Source organism: Gracilinanus agilis, chromosome 2, assembly GCF_016433145.1.
Source record: "Gracilinanus agilis isolate LMUSP501 chromosome 2, AgileGrace, whole genome shotgun sequence".
Lineage (NCBI taxonomy): Eukaryota > Metazoa > Chordata > Mammalia > Didelphimorphia > Didelphidae > Gracilinanus > Gracilinanus agilis.
The window spans coordinates 574,636,615-574,664,047 of NC_058131.1; the positions used below are offsets into that span (position 1 = coordinate 574,636,615).

Sequence of the window (27,433 nt, forward strand, 5' to 3'; positions counted from 1 at the left end):
CCTCCTTTAATTATTTCATATTTATTGCTTATGTAGTTTAGACATACCTATTTGTTTATCTCTCCCATTAGATTGTGAGCTCCTTGAGGGCAGAGACTGTCTTTTATAAATAAAAAAAAAATCCAGTACTTAGCACAATAACTGGCTTGTATAGTAGGTACTTAATAAATGCATATTGACAGACTAATAGAAAAATATGAGAATGTTCCATTTTTCCTTTACCACATGTCAATCAATTGTTTTGGATTTTTATCCCATAATAAACCAAATATTTTCTTCATTTTACTTTCCTTTGTTGTATTTTCTCTATTTCATTCATTCCTTACCTTGTCACTGTGTGTGATTTTGATAAGTGCTCAGGATTTTGACATTTAATCCAGTTATTCTTGATTTTTAAGATGTCCTCATTTGTAACTTTGTGTCATGTATACAAAATTATCAGGAGCATTAAACTTGACTTTGAGCTTTGTTGGAAATTTCCGATGTTACTGTACTTTTTATGTGTTATATAAGATGGGATAACTTGCTTCACAAGAAAAATAATCTTAGACTGATGATTAAAGGCTATAAAACTCTTGAAATTTATAATTTAAAGTACCCTATAAATACTAACAATCATTTTTAGCAACTTATTTTTATTTTTATTTTTTTTTAATTTAAACATTTATTAATATTCATTTTTAACATGGTTACATGATTCATGCTCCTACTTTCCCCTTCACCCCCCCGCACTCCCCCCTCCCATTGCCAACGCACATTTCCACTGGTTTTGTCATGTGTCCTTGATCAAGACCTAGTTCCAAATTGTTGATAGTTGCATTGGTGTGGTAGTTTCGAGTCTACATCCCCAATCATGTCCTCCTCAGCCCATGCATTCATGCATTTGTTTTTCTTATATGTTTCCTCTCCTGCAGTCCTTCCTCTGAATGTGGGTAGCGTCTTTACCATAAATCCCTCAGAATTGTCCTGGGTCATTGCATTGCTGCTGGTACAGAAGTCCATTGCATTCGATTTTATCATAGTATATCAGTCTCTGTGTACAGTGTCCTTCTGGCTCTGCTCCTTTCACTCTGCATCAGTTCCTGGAGGTCTTTCCAGTTCACCTGGAACTCCTCTAGTTTATTATTCCTTTTAGCACAATAGTATTCCATCACCAGCATATACTAACAATCATTTTTACTCACAGTTTGAGAAAATATTTTTTTGCCTAATGTGTAGTCACTTAAGGAAAGTTTCTGATTTTTTTTAATGCTTTTATGAATAGGATGCTTCTTTTAATTTGGATAGGAAATGTGGTTATTTTATTAAACGCTTATAGTTACTAAGCATCCCCTCTAAAAAAAAATTCCCTGTCCCCCATTGTTGAAGCCGGGCTACCTTCTCACCCATATTCTTCATTGTGAAGTAATATATATGAGGAAGACATAAACATTCTTTAGAAATAATAGTAATCACAATACTATCTAAGTGAATTCATTCATTACCAAACCAATCAGACTACCAAATGATTTTTTTCATTGAGGTAAGGAAAAATGACAATTTATCTGGTTGGATACAAAGTGGAGACTATCAGGGGAATTAATTTTTAAAGAAAAAGGTAAAAAAGGTAAAACCTCAAACTATGCCAGAGAACTGTGATCATCAAAACAGCTTAGTATGGGTAAGAAATAGAGAGTTTGACCAGTCTGTTACCTATAATACAGAAGGCAGTGAATACAGTAATCTAGTGTTTGATAAACCCAAAGATCCTAGCTATTGGTGTAAGAACTCTACAAAAAGTGTTGGGAAAACTGTGAGGAAATTGAGGAGATTGGGAATTGAATAAACCCTACTTATTCCATTTTCTAATTCATATCTGGAGCTACCCTAGTTGCTTTTCTATTCAGTTATGAGTTTCACTTCTGTCTTTTGAGAAAATTTTATTCAATGAAGGGAATTGGAGGATACTTTTTTGTATTGTTTGAACCTAGTGTTGTGTGGCTGAGAAAGCTGAACCAGTCCTATCTACTATTTAGAGACCCTTAACTAAAGACCTTTGTTATGCTGACCAAAAACCCAGCCAGAACCAAAGATCCAATGTGCAAGGAATTTTCTAACCATTATACATTTCAAGGAATCCATATGTCTTATCTGAAAATTAGTCCAGTACTGGTCAATCAATTATTATTTCCATATTCCTTTGATTGTTCACAAGCCCTTGGCGTGAGTGGAACATTTCTTTTTCCGATTTCAGGGAATGATATCTAATATTTACTCTCCTCAACTTGGAAAGTCTCTAATTTTTCATCCAATTAGTAATCAGATTACCTAGTGTTATATTGTTTTCTTTTAATCAGAGAAGGCCATATTGCAAACATAAACAACTTTGAAGGGCTTAGGAACTCTGATCAATACAAGGAGCAACCACAATTCCAGAGGATTCCTGATAAAACTTGTTATTCATCTCTAGATGATGATCTGATGGACTCACTGCAGATTAGAAAATCTTTTCTTTCTAAATTTCTTTTTTTTCTTTTTTCTTTTTCTTTTCTCTTCCCCTCCCTCCTTTCTTTATTTCCCTTCCCTCTTCCTCTCTTTCTTTGACATAGCTAACATAGAAATTTGTTTTACTTGACAATACATATTTATAAAGTTTTTTTTCCTTCTCTCTGAGTGAAGAAGATAGGAGGAAAAGAATTCAGAACTAAAAATAAAATTGAATTTTAAAAAGTAATAATTATTTTCATAAGGAACATGTAAGGGTAGCCATCATAAAAAGGTGAAAGAAAGAAAAATGTGTATTAATGTCAGCATTCAACAAATACTTACCAAATACCTTCTTTATAGATTCATTTTGCTGGCAAAGAGAGTGCATAAGAATAATTTTGCAAAATTAGGCTGGAAATGTATTTTGTAGAAAGACTGAAAGGCTTAAATGCCAAATGGAGAAATTTACATTTTATCCTCTATGCAATGGCAAACTACTGAAGGCTTTTTGAGCACTTAGAAAGATTATTTTGGAGGACTCTTTGTAAGATGTTATAGAGGCAAGAATCTAGAGGTAAGGTAAGAAAATAAGTTGATACAGTAATCTAGGCAAGAATTTATGAAGATAAGAACATGACATGTTAGGAGATAGGAACTTATACAAGCTACCATTCACATAGCATTTTAAGTTTTTCAAAGATCTTTATAAGACTTATCTTGTCTGAGCCTTATTACAGTGCTGTCAGGTAACATATCACAGGTATTGTCCCCATTTAAAGATGAAGAAACCAAATCTCAGAGAGGATATTATTGGCCTAAATAACAATTATCTGATGTAGAACTTGATGCTATCTTCCAAGTCGTTGGTTATTTACCTTTAATTTCATTCCAGCATTAAAGTTGTTTCTGCTTAGTACCCAGGATCTCTTAAGACACTATCATATTTTTTCATAGTCCTACCAAGACCAAAAAGTGGTTCTTTGCTATTCCACCAAGAGTTTGCTGTTTGTATTTAGGCATTCTGTAGATGACTTTCCCTTGTTTTATTGGTTCTTTTTTAGTCATATTTGTATTTCTTTGCAGATAATAGGGGATTCTGCATTCTTATAATAATCACCTTACTAAAAATATCTCCTTATGTGACTTCTTCACAAAATAGTTTTCAATACTTCAGATGTCTTTCATTGTCTCGGTTACTATCAAAAAATGGAGGGGAACAAATGAATTTTGATTCAAAATGAAGAGGCAGAACAGCTAAAAGAATGGGAGGAAACAAAAGGAGATTTTAAAAGAAAGTAAAATATGAGGAAAGAATGGTATAGAAAAAGATAAGACTGACAGTCAATAAAAAGAAAGGAGGAAGATCTCTATCCTAGATGAAGATAGCAAGTAGCCCCTATTCACAAAATCTTCTGAGAAAACTGCAAAACACTTTGAAAATAGGTCTACCTGGTATCTTCCATCATTTCCAACACTAAAATCCTGCATTTAAGTGATTGATTTTAGGAGGTCAGGAATTTTCTCTAAAACATTAAGAACAGAAAGAAGCACTCTCTAGGTTTCAAAGCTGTGATTTTTAACACTTGCCTATCCAAATTAAAATAGTGACTTTCTTCCTGGGAATTTGATTCATTTAAATTTTTTAAACATTTACATGAATAAAAATTAAGGTACATAAAATAAGAGAAACTGTCAAGAGGGGAAAATTCTACATCAACATCTCTTGATAAGACAACTGATAGTATGCCTGCAAGTGTGCACGTGCGTGCGTGCACGCGCGTGCACACACACACATACACACATATATTTTTGGCACCATTATGTAATGCCAAACTAGCACTTTCCCTCAAAATATAATTATCACAGGATAGGAACAGTTTTTAAAAGAAGTGTAAAGTTTGAGCGATGATATGAGTTTCAGATCATTACACTTTGAGGTTTTATCTCACAACCAACAAATTGGCAAAAATGGAAAGAGTATTGGAGAGGCCTATGAGAAGAAAGGTAGAGCTATGAATTGGTCCAATTATTCTAAACACAGTTTGGAATTATGCAACAAAAATTAGTAATCTGTTCCTATTCTCTGACTTAAAAATCATTTGGAAATGTACATCAAGGAAGTCAAAGACAGAAAGACCTTATATATCTAAAAATAATCATAGGTGACCTTTTTGGGTGACAAAAAAAATTGGAAAGAATAAATGCCAATGAGTTGGGGATTGGTTACAATAATTGTGGTTTGTGAATTAAAGAATATTATTCTGTCATGAGAAATTTTGAACATTTTTTATTATCATAATTCATAGAATTCTCTGAACACAATTTAGAGAAACCTGGGATGACTGTGAATTTATCCAGATTTAAGTAAGCAGAACCAGAAAACTATACACATGATAACTATGATTAATATATTGTTGGTTCTAGAGGTCAAATTATCAGACTTCTCAGTAGAGAGAAAGGGAACTATAGGTTCTCAGAATTGTAATTATACAATTGATATGCCATCAATTTTAATTGACGTTTTCCTTTGTGACAATGTGAGATTTGAAGAAAATGGATGTAGTGGTTGGGAAATATTTGTAGTATTTTTAAAAAACAACATATTAGTAAAATTTTAAGGAAAGAAGAAACCAAGTGAACTGGTCATAAAGTTACCTTCTTCTCTTGTTCTCACAGCTTCTGCTGGTCATTTGCTCCATAGGAATAGTGCTTGTGTTTGAAATTTTTCAGAATTATTGATGAAATGGAAAATCAACTGCCCCTTTTCCTCACTAGGAATTTTCATTGCCTGACCCTATGTGTAAACTGAAGCCATAGTATTTTTTTTCTTGAAACTTGTGGCACAGTGAACTTGAGGGTTCCCAAAAAAGGCTCATCTTGGCCCAAATAAATCATTTAACTTTACTGTCTTTTAATGACATGCTTAAAGAATTCTTAACTACTCTGGGTGAATGGACAAGTAGTTAGCTATTTTTGAAACTGACCTAAACCTTACTTTCTCTGTCCTTTTTTTTTTTTTTTTTCTTTCTGAGCATGAGTGTACCATACTAATGGAGGGTGTCTCTTTGGTTTTCCTGAAAAGGAAATGGTAATCCTCACTTAAGAGATGAAAATGTTACTTAATCCAAATAAACAGAATGAGATTCTTTTCATAACATTTCGTTTATAGCATTCACCCACCTCAGTTTTGCTGAGAGACAGCATTGTGACCCTTATCCTGAAGAAGACAAAAGAAGTATTAACTTCTTATAAATAAACTACTTGTTTGAAAGAGAAATGAAAAGAGCAAATCCCTTTCCCAGTGACTTGAAGCTTTCTAATCTCAACATCTCGGATTGTCTGTCAGCCTTCCCAGCCTAGTCATGAGATTGAAGAGGCAACCTTAACCAGTGGTGAAGGTATTAGACAAGGTAGGTGATTATGACAAGGGGCTAAACATCTTAAAGTCCTTTGAACCAAAAGGCTGCCAGTTGGCCCTGATGTGTGCTGGAGACCCTAATTTTAAAATGTAAATAGCTATCTTTCTCATTTACCCACCTTTTATGATTATCTAGCTATAGTGTTTTCAAGAATTGTAGCATTCTATAAACAAAAGGACTCTACATGTACCATATATCTAATAGACTCAGAACTATCACAGACTTTAATTCAGTTGAAGTCCATGCATGACTTTATAGGACCATTTGCCTTAAATTTAGACCATACAGTCATCTCTCAAGTCAGTAAGTCTTATCTGCAAAAAGGGAATCCATCATTCAGATGCACTCCTGCCTATAAACACAGGAAATATCTACTTGTTGCCCAGCATTCACATCATATTAGTCAACTAGCATTTATTAAACACCTATTTTGTGTTAGGCACTGTGCTAAGCACTAGGATATAAAAAGGGTAAAAGTTAGCTCTCAAGGAGCTCAATCTAAAGGGAAAGACAACACATGAACAACTATGTACAAACAAGATATTTATAGTATAAACTGAAGATAGTATTAGAGGAAAAGCTGTAAGGTTAAGGAGGACTGAGAGAGGCTTCTTGCAGAAGGTGAGATTTTAGCTATACATTGAAGGAAGCCCCAGAAGCAAGAAGGGAGAGAAATGAGTGTTCCAGGCATAGAGAACAACCAGTGAAAATGCTCCAAGTAGAAAGCTGATGTCACTGAGAGAGACTCCCTACAATCATATTTATATGTGACTATTAACTCTGTCTCTTGCAGATCAAGTCCTCACTTAGTCCTCTCTGAATGAAAATCAGTACCATTTACACATTGTATTGACCTCCTTTTTTAGTAACATTTTATGCCAGTGTTCCTGTTTTGCTTGATAATTGGGAATTTTGTGGCTCCTGGGAAAGGCCACAGGCAAATTTTAGAAGTAAGAAGAAATGGGACTATGGGAAGTGAAGAGAAAAAAATTGCCATGTTAATTTTTCTGCCATAAAATCTCAAACTAGGACCATATATCCAGAGTCTAGGACATCCAGCTATATAAATGCATATATAGTCTTTGTAGTTTTCAAATTTCATAGTGATCTCCCAATTAAGATGCTATTGTTTTATTACTGAGATACCACAAAGAGCTATTTACAACTTGTCATTCATAATTATATTTTAGTCCTTATAGGATATAGTATAGTATATAAATTCCTTGGCAGAGGAATAACTATTTGGAGTTTTTCCATCAGAGGTTAAGAGTTAAGACTGCAGTATCTGAGCTTCATTCTTAGAAAGGGAATAAAGTGGGGCCACTTGATAGCTCACTGGATAGAGAACCAGGCCTAGAGATGGGAGGGCCTGGGTTCAAATCTAGCCTCAGATACTTCCTATTTGTGTGACTGGGCAAGTCACTCAATCCCACTGGCTTAGCTCTGACCACTCTTCTGCCTTGTAACCAATACTCAGTGTCATTTCTACGAAGGAAGGTAAGAATTTTCTTAAAAGAAAGAAAGGGAATGAAGTCTTAATATATATTCTTCCAACTTATGACCAAACACTGGAGTACATTGTTATAGCTTGTATACAGTCACTTTACTTAACACTACCTCCTGGCTTTTTATGTACGTTTGTTCCTACTAAATTCAACTCCTATCTTTGTTTCCATAAAGTAGAATGGATACATTAGTTTTGGACTGCTTTTCAAGCCAGTCTTCCCACCCCCAGCACATACTCTTAGGTATCATATACTTTGACCCTGGAGCGCAGCTTTGCTAGTAGAGCAGCTTAAGATGACCATCTAGATGGGAAAGGGGAGGTGGGAAGCTATAACAAGGATATTGGAACATTTTCTTGGAGTAGCAGCCCTTGAAAATAGAGACTGTGTGTTCCTCTTTAGTTGATAGCTAAGATGATAAAAATTAAGCAAATATTAAATGACACAGCAGCAGGAGAATTATTTGGGCATTCATCAACACTTTTGTGCCAAATTTCAGGCTGTAACTAAGGAATCAGCTTCTTGCCTGCCAGTTAATAATTACAATTTCCTGATCTGCTTGCCTATTCTTTTACTCTACACCCTTAGTAGAGAGAATTATTTTAGAGAGAGGATTAAAATTGTTAAAAAGAAGCATAAGGGAAATTAAAAAATAAAAACAGAGGTTCTCTTTTCTCCATGTGTAAAAATACATGCAAATTTTAATTTTTGGTATGGTATATTATGTAGATAAGATAATGCAGAGATTGAGCTAAATATAGGTCTAAAATATTTAATTGTCAAGTAACAACTCATGGAAGAAAAAGTATTCTTTAAGTTATAGACTAAACAAAGCCTTAGAAAAGTAACTAACTATATTTTCATTACCCAGAATTATGTTCTAAATAAATCTATTGTCAAATTGTGTCACATTTATGTTATTAAGACTCATGCACAGTAGTATCCTAGTAATAACACTGAGTTAGACTTGTTTTGTCTTCTAAAATTGCTTTCTCCAATTCCCAAAGGAATAATTTAAAAGCATTTGGAATAACAGGATCTGTCATTGGTTATCATATGTCATAATTAGTTGAAAAACTCATCTCAAAAAAATAACTTCATAATCCATATTTAAGACCTTAGTAGTTGATTTATTAGTGAAGGATTTTAGTGATGACAGTTATTCTCATGGGAAACAACTATACATACATACATACATATATGTATATATGTATATATATATTTCATTGGAAAATGGTCCACACCTTAATTTTACTTCATTTGGCACGTGCCAGAAATTCAGGAAGATTTAAGTACCAAGATCCAAAGGAATTGTTTAAACGGTTATGTAAAATTTAATTATTGAATGTTTTCAAATAGTGATCCAAAGCCAAGACACCCAATAAAATCTCACCACATTTTTGGAACCTTTATTTTCTTTTGTTGTTGTTCATTTGTTTCAGTTGTATCCAACTGTGACTCAGCTTTGGGGTTTTCTTGGCAAAAACCAGAGTGGTTTGCCAATTCCTTCTCCAGCTTATTTACAGATGAGGAAACGGAGGCAAACAGAGTTAAGTGACATGCCAAAGGTCTTACAGCTATTAAGTGTCTGAGGATGGATTTGAACTCATAAAAACAAATCTCTCCTATTAAACCAGTGTTCTATTTACTTTACCACCTAGCTCCCTTTATTTTCTAGAAATGTTATAAATTAGCAACTTAATGAACCAAGTTATCAATTCTATAAAATTTTTCCTGCTTCCATTAGAGCAGAGAATTCTTGACATATCTCCTTTAACATAAAAGGGTTTGAAGTTATGCCACAGATTGGAGACCAATAAAATAATTTTTTAAAATAAAAATTAGAATGTAAGGATATTTTTAATGAAAAATCAGTTTAAACATTTGTATTAATCCATCCTTTCATTTTGTTTGACTATTCCCTCCAAATGGACAAATCAAAACTTAGGTAGACTTTCTTATGCTGCCTAAAATTCTCCTAGAATAACACTTCTTTCCTGCTTCTGAAGATGATTGATCTTAGTTACATCAGTTATTTCTAATAATTCTGTTTGAATTCTACTTGTTCATAGAATCTCCAAATAAAATTACCAGTAAAAAACAATGTTTTGCACTCATTTTTGTGGTCTTTTCATTTTATATAAGAATTTGAAGTAAACTTGCTGTTTTTCTCCTTCCTTTTTTTGGAGATGAAGAGGAGTTAATAATTTTAAGCATGTGATTTAAAGTTAAAAGATATGCGCTTAAAATCCTATTGTCCCTTGAATATCTCATTATGTTCCACTAGGCTTTAGTTGCTACAGCTCTAAAATGAAGGTGGTTTGAGCTAGATTATCTCCAAGGGTCCTGTCCAGTTCTTAAATTCTATTGTGATCAGCTTCTACATTGTGAAGTGTTACTGGCTTTAAAATCCAAACCCAGAAATTCACCATCCCTTTCTAAAGCAGCAGAAAATGTGTTTGGTTTGTTAGAATGTTGAGGGCTCCTGTAGATGATAAGGCTGTCCCTTTTATGATTTTCCATGACAGTGTTCTTCCTTGTACACTGCAATTATTGTAATTATTGGCCCCCTTAGAATATCTGAAAAGAAATGTGATTTCACGCTACCTTATAGGAAAACTAACCTTTTCCATATAATTTATAGGAACCAAGAACTTCCTGTCAAGCCGTAATGTTTTAGAACCATACACTCTATACAATATTGACTTTTTTGGAAAGCCTTATATAGAAAACTATAGTTTTTTACCTCTGGGGAAGAGGGAAAGTAGAAAACATGTGCATCTTTAAATATTCTTTGCAGAAAGGGCAGTGCCAAGGTCCTTGTAGCTTCTCACTAGGAATGGTACCTAACTGTGACTCTGCCTGAATCTAAGGGGCAGTGAAAACCGTCAAGAGATCAGAGAGTATGTGCAATGAGCAACAAAACAATCCCTTCTCTTCGGCACCTCCTTTCTAGCTAAGGTTAAGACTGATAGTATTGTTTTACCTTTAGAGTTTGGTTAACATCATGATCCCCATTTTCTTAAAAAATCACCATATTTTCTAGAAAACTTTTAAAAATTACATTCAGCTGGCTGTTTTTGTTTATGATATTAAAATAAAGTAATGGCAAAAACATTGGCTCAAAGAATCTGACTAATGTGAAACCTCATGAAAAATAGAGATCTTTGTCATTAAATGACCTTATATATTGGTATCATACTCTCAGTATCCATAATTGCTCACCTTTAATTGTGAAATTTGACTGCTAAGTTTTACAATTTTCCTTTTCTTAAAAATTAATAAAAATTAAAAGTCACATAGACATCTTGTCAAACCTCTTCATTTTATATCTGATTAAACTCAGCCCTAAAGAATTCAAGCAACCTTCCCTGTATAATGCTCTCCTAGAATAACACATATTTTTCTGTTTCCACATGCTTATTCTTTCAAGATTAAACATCCTGGTTTTAATCAAGATACTACACTAACAGACAACTTTCTGAATATTGTTTCTTTTTTATTTACATTTTAATTTATACATTGTTTTTTTTCATTTTATAATCTACTTCCCCCTTTTGTTTTTTATAGCAAAGAATTTTATTTAAAAATTTTTTCAATTATTTGAAGTATTTTCAAAAATTTTATTTTTTCCACTTACATGTAAAAATAATTTTGTATTTGGTTTTTTAAAAAATATGAATTCTAAGTTCTTTCCTTCCATCCCTCTCCTCTTTCCCTTCCTTGAAACAGCAAACAATCTAATTTGGTTATATAGAGAGCAAAGAATTTAAAAAAGAGGAAAATATATCACCCAAGTCCAGCATTGGGTGTAATGTCCATAAAGATCCTCTACTTCTTCAAAGAAGAGAGGACGGTTCCATCTCATATCTCTTTGGGCCAATATTGCTCATTACCAAAAGGTCATTTTGGAAGCACATCATTCATTGATAACGCTAGTCTCTCATCAAATATTTTGAGATATAGCCTATGTTAATTATTTCTCATTACCAGGAGCCTGAGGGCCATACTTCTCATATTGCTTTTACCTTTATACAGTAACATAGAGGAAGTTATATTGCACAAGGGATTGTCTTTTTCTGTGCTGAGGTTCTAACCTGATGTCCTTTTAACTTCACTGCTTTTTTATGGCAGTACTATCCATGGAAACTCTCAAGTGGTTCCAACAATCACATGGAATAGGCTGAATCATTGTTTTAAAATTGATCTAGTGATAGTCTTATCAGTCTTAAAGGAAAACAGATTTTGGCTCTACTAATAAGCATTAAACACAAATAAAGAATTGGAAGGAGCATTAGAGGCCATCAAATTTAACCCCTATCCAAATAAGAATCCCTTTTAGAATTCCCCTGATAAGTCTGTACTTTAAAAATTCCTATTTATTGGTAAACAACAATCTACCAAGAGGAGACCATTCCATTTTTGATTAACTCTCATTATTAGGATGTTTTTCCTTACATAAAAAGTAAATCTTATGATTTTTATACATTATTTCTAAAGTCAAGCAGAACATGTCTTATCTCCTTTCCAAACGATGTCCTTTCAGATAATTTATTTTAGGGTTTTGTCTCTGGTTCTCCATGACTTTAGCACATGATCTTTCAGAAGTCACTGAAGGCAATCACATTTTCCAGTTCTTTCTTACTCTGGGCCACATGTAGTTCATCTAGATTTGGTGACTTAAACTTATCCTGATCAGAGTAGTCCTACTATTTCCTTCCTTATCTTCAGTTTCATTATCTTATTAGTCATTTTTATTCTGTCATAGATAATTCTCATTGGCAGGGGGAAAAAAAGTAAAATTTGAGCAACTTTCTCTCCTCTCTATTCTTTAATTCTATCCCATCCATCCTGTGCCAGGGATTTTATTTCTTCTTTGATAATCTTCTTTTCCCCAATAGTTTTTTTTTTTAAAACCCTTAACTTTCTTTGCCAACCTTGGCTTATTGTGAGTTTTAATCCCCTGGATATTAGCAGTTCTTTTAGGACTGAGCCACACTTTTGTTTTTTCTGTATTGCTGGCACCTGTCTTCTATACATATCTTTAAAAAACTAAATTACAAAATAAAATCTACGTTGGTTAATATGTTCTCTAGGCCTCTGTATCTGACTTTATAGAAATATAGATATAGATATAGATATAGATATATCTTTTATTCTCCATCAAAATTGTTTCTCATATCTTTTTTTTTATGTGTTTTTTTTTTAATTTTAAACCCTTAACTTCTGTGTATTGACTTTATAGGTGGAAGATTGGTAAGGGTAGGCAATGGGGGTCAAGTGACTTGCCCAGGGTCACACAGCTGGGAAGTGGCTGAGGCCGGATTTGAACTTAGGACCTCCCGTCTCTAGGCCTGGCTCTCAATCCACTGAGCTACCCAGCTGCCCCCTCTCATATCTTTTGAATTTAATTCCTGAGAGCTTTCTATCCTTTCCAGATTAATCCCCCTGTCAAATTTTAGGTTATGAGTTCCTATGCTATTTTTCTGAAATTTTAAAAAATATGTTCTCTAAAAACCTTAGTTACCCAGATTTTTTTCTCCTTCCTTATCATAAATTCTAAAATAAAATAGGTAACTTTTCTTCAACATTTGCATCATTTCTTCCCCAGCAATCATTTCCTCCTTACTGGTGAGAATTAGGTCCCAAATAGTTCCTTTCTCTCTTTGGTTCCTCCTTTTAAGGCACACCAAGATCAAAGTTATTTTCATACTAATACTAATTTTATAGTACCAAAATATTGTTAGATATAATGCACATAATCAGAAGTTCCTTGGGATTCTTAAGAATGGAAAGGGGTCCTAAGACCAAAAAGTTTCTCCCTACCCCGTTTTTAAGTTTCTCCCCCTGCCAAAACAAAAATCAATTTTTTTCTCCTTTCTATCCACCCTATTCTATCCCATGAGGGGAATAAAGAAAAACAAAATCCTTTTTAACAAATATGCATCATCAAACAAAACAAACTCCTGCATTGACCATATCCACAAGTTTTCTCATTTTACACTCTTAAATCTCTCACCTTTGTCTGGTGATAGGTAACACGCTTCATCAGTTTTTATCTTTAATTAATTTTTTAAAAATTAACAATTTCAAGGACATTCATTTTTCTCACATCTCATATGATACTTTTAGGATAAAGCCTCAAACTAGTTTAAGATTTGGATAATGTATGTGAAATGAGCTACAGTAACTTGAATACTTATTCTCAGATTTCTGAAATTGATTATATTTATTATAAAAAGAGTATTTTCATTTTTGAAAACTAAAATTGAGAAATATTTTGCTTTGCCATATTTTGTTTTTACCAAATAGGTGTGATTTCATATATTATTAATGACTAATAATAGTAATAATAAGATTTGGTTTTGTTTTGGTTTTTGTGGTAGTTCCCATCTCCATTTAGGTCTTAATGCTTTCTGCACCATGATTCTTTTCTCTTCTACTTTATAGGGAGGCATCAGGTTTCTTTTAAAACATTACTTTAATTCACCATTTCCTTGATAACACTCTTATTTTGTGTAAAATAACATTAGAGTTGTTAGTGGTAGAATTATGCATTTTTTATGAGAACAGCAGTAGAAAGATTTGTATCTTGAATACTAGACTCATATTTGAAAGATTGTCATCAACATAGAACTATTTTTGAAATTCAGATATTAATGTAAGCAGTTATATTTGATTCTGCTTCTTTGAACTCTCAGGTTATTTTGCTTTCAAAAAGAATGAAAGCAGGCTAATTATTAGCCAGTAGTATGATCAAATTGCTAAGTACTTCAAGGGTGCCTGGTTCTATTTCAGTTCTCAGCCTAGTGTACATTTAATAATATCTCTGTTAAAAGCAGAGCTAAAAGCATTTTTCATAATGTATTATGAAATCTTTTAAAAGAACTTGGATGATAAAGAAGTCATTATCCTTATTTTAATATGTTTAACTTTAGTTTCATTTATAGCAGACTAAAAATTAGCAGTAGAATTACATACCTCTCTTACCATTGTGCAGAATTTGAGGTGTGTGAAGTCCACTGTTTGGCAAAGCTTAAAGAACTGTGTTAATTATAGATGGGAAAACTGTTTTAGAAAATTCAGAAAGAGAATTTAGGTATAGAACTTAAAAGGTATATAACATTCCATTGTAGATTTGACCAATAGACATAGGAAATAAGTTGGTAACTTTAAACTCTGATTAAAACAAAAACCATTGAAATTATTGCATGTTACTTTTGAATTGAGGGAAATTTGGGGTCCACTTTGGATACCAGAGACTTTATTCAGTAGGTCCATTTAGGAAACGCCATTAATATACTACCAGAAACTCCTTTAGCTGCATTACAGTCACCCTGTGATTTACTGTAAATCTATTAATTTCTTTCTCTCAAACATCACAATTATATGCAGAAAGAACTTTATTTAACATATTAGCTGATAAAGCCTGCAACACCAGTGCTCTAAAGGCTTCTACTTTCTATTATTAATGAGGTCTTTCAAACACTGCCTAGATGATGACTTTGTAAAATAATATGGAAATTTTCCTTGCAAGACTACTAGTTTGAATGAGAACAAGATAGCTTGAAGACATTACTGTTTAGTACCCTATGGCCAGTAATGTAAACCTTTTTAATAGTTAGGTATCTACATTATTATATACCACTGTGAGCTACTTTATGGATAATCATGAAAGAAACCAAGCACAGAATGGACTCTAAAGACACCTATTTGTACAGATAGTGCTGATAATTTAATTTTAGATCTATGGCTTATGAGAGTCAAGTTTTGTGTGATAACCAGGAAGCTTCAAGCAATCTGCTATTTTACATTTGTTTCCTCAACAAGGTTGTCAGGCTTCTTGTCCAACTCTGAAAGAACCCCCAACACACAAATAGTAAAAGTTATATTTTAATATTTTTTTGGTTGTTATTAAATCATGTCTGATTCTTTGTGACCCATTTGGGGTTTTCTTGGCAAAGATACCAGAATGGCTTTCCATTTTCTTCTTCAGTTCATTTGATGGATGAGGAAACTGAAACAAACATGGTTAAGTGACTTGCCCAGGGTCACAGAGCTAGTTGTTGGTGTCTGAGGTCAGATTTGAACCTAGGAAGAGGAATCTTCCTGATGCTAGTCCTAGCACTCTTATCGAGCCCCCTAGCTTGCCCATTTTAATATTTTAGGAATACACTAATAGCATATTGAACTTCTATCCACATGATTGACACTGTCTAATGGTTCACCATCAGAAACCACTATGCTCTTCCTAATGGAAAATTTAACAAAATGTAGCATCTGCATTGTGACTGCACCCTCAGGACCATCAGACTTAGAGTAGAAGCCTCCTGTGTGTATTGCTTCCCTCATTGGAATCTGTGCTCCTTGAAAACAAGAACTGCCTTGCTTTTGTACTTGTATTGCACACAGTAACTTCTTAAATCCTTTTTTTAAATTCATTTTCAGTGAGAATAAGGAGCACAGAATGAGCATATATGGATGGGTTCCTACATACATTAGCCCTCATCTTTCCCCAAAATCTTACTCCTCTTTCAAAATTCCTTATTTCTGTGAAAGGTACCACTATTTTTCTAGTCTTCTAGTTTGTCTTCCCTTTATTACCTTTTACTTCTCACTCAACTAAAACCATTCTCTTCTAGGTTAGCAAGGATCTCTGCTGAATTGCCTAATCTGATGACTTTTTCTCAATCCACATCATACTTGATCTCTTTACATTTGACACTCTTGATTTTCTTCCTCCTCCTCCTCCTGTGGAAATTATTTGCTTCACCTATAAAACTTTTTTTTTTAATTTTAAACCCTTAACTTCTGTGTATTGACTTATAGGTGGAAGAGTGGTAAGGGTAGGCAATGGGGGTCAAGGGACTTGCCCAGGGTCACACAGCTGGGAAGTGTCTGAGGCCAGATTTGAACCTAGGACCTCCCGTCTCTAGGCCTGGCTCTCAATCTACTGAGCTACCCAGCTGCCCCCTCCTATAAAACTTTCATACCTGATACTTAAGAAACTTGAAAACAGAATTTCCTAATTTTAAAAATCTTAGTAATGAAGGGGTTTGGTAGATTTTGAACCCGTTTGATAAAAATATAAAAAGGCAACACCTTTTGATTGGTTTGTAAGAAGAATTGACTGAAATCGGGGAAGATGGAAATTTACTAGCTAAATTTCAGAAAAATTTTTGCACAATTTGTGAGTAAAATTCAAAATGAGTTATTATGATTTCATAAGTACAGACAATGTAAGTAACATCCAACTTCCAATTGGATCTTTATAATTTATAAGGTAATCTTTTTCAGCTATGCCAGCCATTAAAACCAAGTATTAAAAGAAACTGAATGTAGTACCTGAAATTAAAATGACTATCAGAAAAGTATTGAACAAATATTTTTAAAATAATTAAGCTTATTCTATATCATTTCATTCACTAAAGTATTACTGATATTATTAATATTTTAGCAAGCACAAAAAGGTTTTAAAGCATTAATAAAAAAGCATTTTCAAAGTAGTAGTTTATTTTGGCCATTCTTTAATTTCTATTTTGTGTAAATTTTGTATTGTCCATGATTATTGGTGTGATCATACATGTTTATAATTTATGAATAATTAAATGTGCATGTAACATGTGTGCTCAAAATTTTTTTTTCCTCTAGGAGATGTGTAATATTCTTATATTCTTAAAAGAGGCATAAAAGAAAAAGGAGACTACAGCTGAAAGGATTAGGGCTAGGACAGGAGTTTTTTGGTGCTTCAAGATAGAGATAATTGTAAATAAAATATCATTATAAAAAATTAGCAGATATTATTCCCCCAAAATATCTTTACCCAATTCTTTATAAACATGGAAATTCTTAGTTTGCCTGAGGCCAAAATTGTCACCAGATGATACAAGAGTGAAACTCTGCTTCTGAGGACCAAAAAATTAATATAGGTGGTAATAAATAATCTCTAGTGCCTAAGATTTGTAATTCAGCCAACTAAAGGGGCAAGTCCCTTTTAAATGATTAGAGTATCTGTGCTGAGAAAGCCAGGTACGGATAACTTCAAACACTGGTTAAACGGGTTATGTCACAGAAGAAATTCCATCTAAAGCATAGTCATCCCAAGCCTGACCAAAAAAAAAAAAAGTACAGATCTACAAGATGCAGTGTTTGATTTTGAATTTCTAATAAAGACTTCATGAGAGCAGTTGTTGGGCTTTATGTATTTAAACAAATTGAAATGCATCAAGCAAAGGGTAAAAGATACATTATCTTTATATGGTATTCTGTTTCCTTTTTGGAACTAATAAGAGTAAAATAGTCAAATCAATTCAGCTCCTAGCAAGAAAAAGGTGAATGGGCACAGTGATTCCTGAAATTTTCTGTTTATACCTGAAAATACTGTGTTTAGTTATGGGTATGGGTTTATTTGTATGTGTATGTGTGTGTTTTTCAATGTTTTATTGCTGACTTTTGCTTTTATACAAATATAACCTTCCCCCTTCTTTCTTATAGCCATCTCTTTCCTTTTTTTTAATATCACTATAATTTCCCCAAATATTCCTTCTAATTCCCTTCCCTGGGAGTCATATAAGATATACCTTTTAAAAACAAAAAAAAAAGTAAAGGAAAAAATTACTATGATGGATCAACACATCAAAAATCTGGAAATATGTGCAAAATACCATATTCATGGGTTTTACCACCTCTTCAGAGGGTTGGGAGAGTGTCTTTTGTACTTCTTCTCTAGAGCCATGCATACTCTTCATAATTTTGCATCTTTCACCTTAGATTTTTCTTGGTGCTTATTCTTTCCATCTATGTTGATATAGTCATTGGGTATATTGTTTCCTTGGTTCTGTTTATTCTCATTTTGCATCTGTTCATGGAGTTCTTTCCCTAGTCTCTGTATTCTTTATATTCATCAGTTTCTTATAGCACTGTAATTTATCATAGTATTTTTTAGTCATTCCCCAATTGATAGGCATCTGTTTTGTTTCCAAGTCTGCTAACACAAAAAATGCTGCTATAAATATTTTAATGTATGGGGACTTTCTTAACAATGGCTTCCTTGGGATATAAGCCCAGTAGTGTAGTTTCTGGATCAAAAGATAGAGACATTTTAGTCATTTTATTTACATAATTCCAAATTGTTTTCCAAAATGGTTATACTGATTCAGAGTTCCACCCTTATTGTTCAGTCATTTAAGTTGTGTCCAACTCTTTGTGACTCCATATGAGATTTTCTTTTCTTTTTTTTAAATGATTTTCTTTATTTATTTTAAAGTGTTTTTCCATGGTTGCTTCATTCATTTTATCTGTCCCTCTTCTCTCCCCCCTCCCACAGCTGACAAGCAATTCCAGTGGTTTATACATGTATTATCACTCATTACCTATTTCCATATTATTCATTTTTGTAATAGAGTAATCTTTTAAAAGCAAAACCCATTTGGGATTTTCTTGTCAAAGATATTGGAGTGGTTTGCTGTTTCCTTCACCAGCTTATTTGTCAGATGAGGAAACTGAGCAAAGAGTGTTAAGTGACTTGATTAGGATCACATAGCCAGATTCGAATTTCAGAAGACTTCAAGCTAGGTACTTTATCCAATGCATAACACAGTTCCACTAGGAATGCTATAGCATGCTTTAAGCAGTCTTCCCACAAGTTCAATACTAAGTATTCCCCATCTTTTGTCATCTTTGACAATTAACAGGATTAAGAGATAGAACCTCAGGGTTATTTTGATTTTTATTTTGTCTAAGTATTAAAGATTTAGATTATTCTTTCATGTGGTTGTTAAGTTTCAGGTAATTATAATTCTCTTTTTTTCTTATGTAATTGCCTCTATCCTTTATTTACTTAACAATAACTCTCCTACCCATACATGTATGTGATCTTCTATTTTAATTTTTTAATATTAAATTAACATCTATTTAGAATCTAATTGTAGAATATGTTGTAAAGTGATGATCTATAGCTAATTTCTTCCAGAATGTTCCAGTTTTCTCAGGAGTTTTTATGAAATAGGTAATTCTTTCCTAAGTAATTTATGTTTTCCAATTTATTAAATATGGTTTATTGAGTTCCATTATTTCTGATTCTTTCTATTGATCTGCCTCTTCTTTTTAAACAATACTTAAAATTTTAATCACTTCCACTTTATAATATAGTTTGACGTCTAAAAATACTATTCCCACTTCATCCCTACCCCTTTTTATCATTTCCCTTGATAATCTATATTATTTTATCAAATTCTGTAAAGTGTCCCTTTGGCAATTTGATTATCATAGTATATGAAATCATTATCCACAATATTTTTATTGTATTAGGACAACCCCCTCATGAATACTGAATATTTTCTCAACTATTTATGTGGTTAAAGGCCATATAGTTTGAAAATATTCTATTTTCTTTTTTGTACTGGCAGTTAATACACACCAAGGAGGAAAATCATATCATTAAAGTGGAAATTAACTCCTTGTAGTTGTGGATTACAAATCTGGTGAAAAGTCCAGCTTTTTATCTTTTACATTACTTATTAGAAGTCAAACATTTAAGTATCTGTTGACTTGTCTCCAGCAGATAATAAGAAAATAGGAAATACCAACTACCGTACTAGAGAGTCCCTGCTGTACTAACACATATTCAGAGTAGCATGCTCTGTGACCTCTCCACTGGAGAGTTAGTTTGAGCTCTTTGTGGGGTAACAAATGCAAACTGCAAAATGTTGCTTTATCAGCAAGCTTGGGGAGCATTAGTGAAACCAGTTAGTGCAACATGATCTGTTAGCTTGATCTTAAGGTCACTGAGCCATCATTTGCCTCTTTTATATTATTGTACTTTCAAGCATCCTTTGGGAAGAAACATTTATTCAGTGAGCTAGGGACAATTTTCCGTTCTACAGAGGTGCTTGAATGTGGTTGGCACTGTAAGAAAATATAAGTAATGGGGTCACCAGGGATATTAAAAATCAACTATGGGGTTTGTGGGAACACTCTCTGGGATGTAAGAGAGACTATAACTGAACACTGAAGTCTTGTACAGCTACACCACTCCCAACTTAGGTATTAAATAAATGATCATCACGCCATTCCAATCCCTACTCTATAGTTAGTTTGCATTGAAACTTGTACCCGTTGATAAACTATTTGCTAAGAAATGTGGAAGAAAATGGAAGTAAATTTCATCTTAAACACTGTCAGGTCATTATCTCTACTGAATTTTGGCCAGTATTTTTATGTGTTTTGAATTTTAATTTTTAAAAAATGTCCTCTCCATTTTCAGCTGAAGGCCTACCCCAGGTGTATTATTTTGGGCCATGTGGGAAATACAATGCCATGGTACTGGAGCTTCTTGGCCCTAGCTTGGAGGACTTGTTTGACCTCTGTGACCGAACGTTTACTTTGAAGACTGTGTTAATGATAGCCATCCAGTTGGTAAGTGAAGAGTGGTGACGGAATGTGCTACCTTATATAAACTCTGTGTGTGTGTGTGTATGTGTGTGTGTGTGTGTGTGTGTGTGTGTGTGTGTGTGTGTGTGTGTGTGTGTGTGTGAGAGAGAGAGAGAGAGAGAGACAGACAGACAGACAGACAGACAGACAGACAGACAGAGACAGAGAGAGAGAGACAGAGAGAGATGCTTCCTTGCTATGTATTAACTAGCAATGATTCATTGAATAGTAAGAAGCTTCTTGGGACATCAGATTTAAACAAAGAAAAGTAACACTAGACCTATGATCCCTGACCAAAAATGTACAAATGTTTTATTATATTAAAACAATTTGTACCTTAGGCAATATCCCATCCTTAAAGGTAAACTAAATAATTTGGAGAAGTGAGAGTATAATTCTTGAAGTCATCCAGATGAAACTGATTTACTTAATGTTTTTTTGATGACTTACTTAAAGATTTTTAATATACAATAATAAGTTTTCCATTTGGTTGGCTTCATGAAGAGACATGAGATACAACATACTCAGCAGCTGTTGTAGGATCTGAAGCAGCATAAGGGAGATTCTACCATAATGAAAAGTCTATTCTTGCCTCCTTTCACAGCAGAGCCTGGCATAGTTGTAGAGGTTGGTTATTCAGTTCTTGTGAAAAAGAATGTACTTCAAATTTAGAAAGTGAAACCAATTAAAGAACAGTTGAATAATTCCCATGAGAAGACTGCCCATCCATTATGAGAAAGATGTAGCTGTATGATTATTTATCACAAGTGGTCATATGTAACAGCAAAACTTAGGCTAAAAATCTACCCTGTCTTTTCAGCCTAAAATTCAGATATCTAAAGTTCTTTAACTTTCACAAATAATTAGAAAAGCCTTTATAAATATAAATTTTTTCACAAAGAGGTAAATAGTAATATCACTGATAATTCTCTTTTACATGTCACTTTATGCTTTACAAAGTACTTCACTCGCAATAATTTTGTGAGATAGGTGAGCACACATTTTATTATCTCCATTTTCCAGGTACATAAAATATGTTACATCATTTCTGCATTATACTTTAGCATTATGAAATCTTTACTTTAGAAGACAGAAGTAGAAAGTGGAAAAAAGAATGAGTTTTAGATTTTTAGCTTTTATTTAAGTGACATCTTGGGCTTAACTTTTTCTGGTAGATGTGTTTTAAATCATGCGGTTTTATTATTGGCATATAATAGAATAGCTAGGCAGCTTTCTATTTTAATTTCTGGAGTATAGGCTGCTATATGGCAGTAGCCACTGAAGAATTTCTAATTATTTTATTGGGGGAGGGCTTTGTTTGGTAATATTGTGGGGTAGGAGTGATGTTGACAGTAAATATGTGGGATGGGAGGGCAGTGCCTGCTGAAAGGAAGCAGCATAGTCAGCATAGTGAATAGTATTGAATTTGGAGTCAGGAGTCATAGATTTTAGTTACTTCTCAGCAGTTATGTGACCTTGAACAAGTGAGTTACCCTCTTTGGTTCAGTGTTTTTATTTGTCAAATTAAGGGTTTGAATTAGATTATCTTGAAGGAACATTCCACCTCTAACATCCTATGATTCCCCACTAGCATTATCATACTGTGGGAGATATATGGCAGCAGCTCTTGGTTTATAGATCTACCAGGCAAGGTTCCAAGATCTGCTGATCAAATCAGCCTTATCTGTTATGGACAGCTGTACTTCAGATATCTGGGACTTAGTTGCTGGCTATAGAACTAAGTAGAACATATACTAAAGCAGAGGAAATACAACCAATTCTCTTCACCATTTGTGAATCAGGAACCATTTTTCAGGTAAATTTGTGATCTGGAACAAGTATTATTTCATTCCTTTTCTCTATTGTGGGCTTTTTTCGAGGGGTGGTTGTTGTTTTTTGAGATGCGGGAGTATTTCTCAGTAATCAAGATTTTTCTTTTCTTTTAGATTTCTCGAATGGAATATGTGCACTCAAAGAACCTCATTTATCGAGATGTCAAGCCAGAGAACTTCCTCATTGGCCGACAAGGCAACAAGAAGGAGCATGTTATACACATTATAGACTTTGGCCTGGCCAAGGAATACATTGACCCTGAAACCAAAAAACATATACCATACAGGGAACACAAGAGCTTAACTGGAACAGCAAGATATATGTCCATCAATACTCATCTTGGCAAAGGTGTGTTCAGTTTTCTCTCAGAAAGGGACAGTTCACTAAAAACAACTATTGATTTCCATAACACTTTTTTCCTTTTGATTTCATCATGTATTTCAAGTCTTAATTCTTATGTTTAATGAGGTAATTATTTTTACATTTTGTGAAACCAAGGCCAACAAGTTACTGACTTTTTAAGACTTCATGTAGAGCAAGATACTCTTAGACCATTAATTGATTTACACTGTCTTTATGTGCTCAGATGATCATTTTTGTGTTGTTTTGTTATATGAGGCTTAATGAAATTTGATGAGAAGCATTTAGCAAATGATTTTTGCAGTTAACATCTTGGAGTACATATGTGTATATAACAGCTAGAGGTCCTTTCTAAGACTAATTCTACAATAGGAAAGAACAATTTGTCAAATCCTGCATTATGTTTCTGTTTATACTACTTTTCCAAGGTTGATTGCTTTAGCCTCAACCTGGATTATGAATTATAGTCAATACAAACCTATTTGCTATTTCACAATTACTTGTTTTTCTATTATCATGGTAGAAGATCTTATTTTAAAAATTAGCCTTTAGCATACATTAAAAAACTATCATAACTATAAGCATTACTAGCTATATTGCCTAGAATATTTCAGTTTTATTACATAATATTTTACATAGTATAGCAATTATAAAGTAATATCTGAATATATTCCTTTTTCTAAGAAATTTCAGAGAGCTGAATTTGTTGAATGTGGATTTGTCCTTTTGATGTAGTCCACAAATTCTGCAAAGTTGTCAGTGAATAAAAAACATTGGCACCCTCAGATTTGGTTTCTAGTGGCTCAGGAGTTTTTGAAAATAATGTAGTACCACTTAAACTAGAGTCTAATGTAATAGAAGTATATCTTCAGTTAAAAAAAAAATCCTGACTTGGATAAATATTAATGTATTGGACAAGGATATGCCTCATGAAAACATGTAATCTGTCTCTGTATAAAGACATATCTTGTATGTTTTTAAAAGATAAATAGATAACTATCATTTGCTTAAGTGACATTGATAATCCCACATGTATATTTTCTGTGCTTTAAGAGGTTGTTTTTTTGTATTTTTTTTTTAATTTTGGAGGGAAGTTTCTAATGTTGAACACCAGGCCTAGATACTATCTGTTGATTTAATGACATTAGTGGTGGTGGGCAAGGACACTCAGGGAACACTAAAACAAGTAGTACAGTAGTTAGTATTATATTATGTTTGGGTCAGAATAGACCCCTTAAGTTCATTATTGTTATTTTTGCTGAAAAAAGGCTAGAAAGTATTAAGTCTCTAATCTGAGCCTAGGTATTGTGTACAGTGTACTAAAAGGAGGGTAACTAGAAGGTGCAGTAGGTAGACTACTGGGCTGGAGTCAGGAAGACCTGAATTCAAATCCAACATCAGACACTAGCTCTGGACAAGACACTCAACCCTTTTGCCTCAGTTTCTTCAAATGTAAAATGAACTGGAGAAGGAAATGGCAAACTTCTCCAGTATCTTTGCCAAGAAAACCCTAAATGGGGTCATGAAGAGGTGGACAAGACTAAAAAACAACTTAACAACAGCAATAAAACTTGTTGGAGTGTGTGTGTGTGTGTGTGTGTGTGTGTGTGTGTGTGTGTGTGTGTGTGTTCGTGTTCCTTCAGGAAGGGAGTGGTAGTAGCCAACAAGGGAATTCTCTTGTAAGTTTGTTATCAACATTGTGTTAATTGTTATCAACATTACCTTTTCTAGTAATTGGTTATTAAACCCGCCATTCAAGAATGAGAGTTTCAAAAACTAAATCACATAATCTGTTTTTCTTACTAAAAAGAAGGATTTCTAAATTTGGAATATTTGTATGTTTAGAACGGTCACAGATTTTCAGTGTTTGAAAGCAATCCTGTGAGGTAGCATGAACCTTTAATTGTCCTGAATTAATTCATGGGTCACTGGTATTGGAATTCATCCTCGTCATTAATGAAGCTACATACCCTACATGCATCACATATGAAAGGAAGTAATTGAAATTAACATTAATCTAGCTTTACTTTTTAAAATCATCTTAAAGTTATCGCTTCTAAAGCCACCAGTGCCCCAATTCATGCCAGTGATTAAAACTGAAAGGCATAATCTTGTTTTGAGTGAGCTAAAATAAGCCTACAAAAGTTTTTTATGTGGCTTCTCTATCTAGAAAGGGAGAAGAGATGATATTTTTGTTTGAGTTAGGTGACCATTGAGTTCCCTAATCCATTATAATAATTTGGAGAATTGTGCCCTCTAGTGTATGACAATACACTGCAATCATTTCCGGATGGATTTTTACTACAAAGGGGGCCTCTCGTTAAGGGAAGTGAACAGAAAAATAGAGAAGCAATAAATAGTTTTGATACAGTGTAAAAGGCTACAGGAAGAAGTTTGTCTGTATTGCTTTGCTAAAGAACCTCATCCCACTCTTTTTTTTCCATGAGTTTATATACTTTTCATCTCTTCTCTTTTAAGTCCTGTTTGAAGCATTAATTTTGTGAGCAGGATTTTGTTTTATTTTTAGCTATACAAAGTATTTCCTTGTAGATTTCACCCTAACCTTAGAGACAAAAGTACCAAATTCACTGTAAGTTGGACTAGATATCCTCTGAGATCACTTTCAACTCTGAGGATAATTGATTCTTGTCACCATTGTATTCTTTTTACAAAAACTAGTTTCATTTATTTGGGAGCTACTGATTTTTTCTCTCCTTTTTCGTATCATAAAAGATACATGACCCCTTCCCTTAATGCCAATAAAAACATTTCAAAAGACATCCTCCTATTTAATAGAAAGCTTATTTTCCTCTCTAAAATTTATTCTAGATTCTACTCATTTGTTTCCTGAACCAATTCCAAATAATTAGAAACAAAACAACAGTTAAGTCTGCTGTCTTTTTATCCTGGGCTGCATGGCTTACTTCCCCAACCTACTTGGATTAGATCATCTGTTCTTTAGATACAAAAGAAATATATTTTAAGTGATGTCTTAAACTGGCTCTCAGTTTTACCCTTATAGTTTCTTTTAATAGAGCCTGCAGACTTTCATAAAAATGAGAGGATTGGTGTATATAGTATTCTGAAATTAGAATTTAATAAAGCTGTTAGTCTAATTGACAATTAGAATTGGAGTGTCAGTTATATTTGAGAAACAGTCTTTTTTATATCCATTTTACACATTCATTTTGCCATTTTATGTTTCCCTCCCTTTTATTACCTACACTGAAAAATCAAAACCAAAAAACCTCCCACAACTCAAGAAGTTTGTTTCAGCTCAAAAACAACTTCTAGAGACCAATAATTCTGTTTGTTTATAAATTGCCATGACCAGATGGGACACTTTAATAAATCTTACTTGATATTCTAAAATAATTTTGGGACACTATATGTGTATTTAATGGGATTTCCTTGCCAATGACAGATCTAAACAAAGTAGTATGTACATGTTGATCTGATCCAAAATATTGTCCCCAATTTAGACATAAAAAGAATCAGTAAAGAGAGTCTTTCCACAGCAAAATGTTATTTAGAGAATTACTGGTTGTGATCCCACTTTTGCTTTCATAGCTGCAACTCTATTGTTTGATCTGTTTTACCTTTTAGAGCAAAGCCGAAGAGATGATTTGGAAGCCTTAGGCCATATGTTCATGTATTTCCTTCGAGGCAGCCTACCCTGGCAAGGACTCAAGGTATATATATATATCTATATATATATATAGGGGTGGGATACACAATTTAGGGTTTCCTTTCTGTACTCACTTGCTAATTTACAGGTAGCTGTGTTAATTGTTATTATAAGTGCAAAGTGGAAGATTGCCTATGGAAATAGAACCAGGAACCATTTACATTTGATTCATTATTTTTAAGTCTTCACTGAGTATTAACTTCTGAAGGATTCTTTCTCCTTTAGAAATTCATTTTACTAGAGCAAATCTTTCTCCTACCTCTAACATACTTTATTATTTTTTAAAAGAATCTTTTTCTTCTGACCTTAATTATGCTTTCTGTCACTGCATGTATCCCTCCTCCACTACCATTATGTGGCAGAAGGAATGTTCCTCACAAGTTGATGGCAGCAGCTGCTCTGCCTTTTGCAGAGAAGAACTTCCCCTGAAGAAATCAAAAGAATTTGCTCATCCATTATAGACTAAAGACCTAATGGAGGAAAATGAAAATTCAAGGTTAAGCAATGTCACTAAATTTAATTTATTGATAAATTTCTGAGGAGAAAAGCATACTGGATAAAGGGTTAGTCTTGGGTTGAAGAAGACCTAGGCAAACTGCTTAATTCTCAGTGCCTTGGACCGTACTTACATACCTTTAAATCCCAAACAAAATGTCAGTCTATATTTGAAGTAATTTCTTATACAAGTTTACTCATAAATCAGAATCAAAACAAATGCATATATGAGGGTG

The 27,433-nt window shown here is 33.5% G+C and overlaps 1 protein-coding gene across 1 annotated transcript in view; it reads left to right on the forward strand.

Moving 5' to 3' along the window:
- The window catches only part of CSNK1G1 (casein kinase 1 gamma 1), a 111,828-nt gene that overhangs the window by 58,620 nt on the left and 25,775 nt on the right, over positions 1-27,433 (forward strand). The window contains 3 exon segments of the mRNA XM_044665353.1: positions 20,655-20,806; positions 22,768-23,002; positions 26,621-26,706. Of these exon segments, the coding sequence (XP_044521288.1) occupies positions 20,655-20,806; positions 22,768-23,002; positions 26,621-26,706 (473 nt within the window).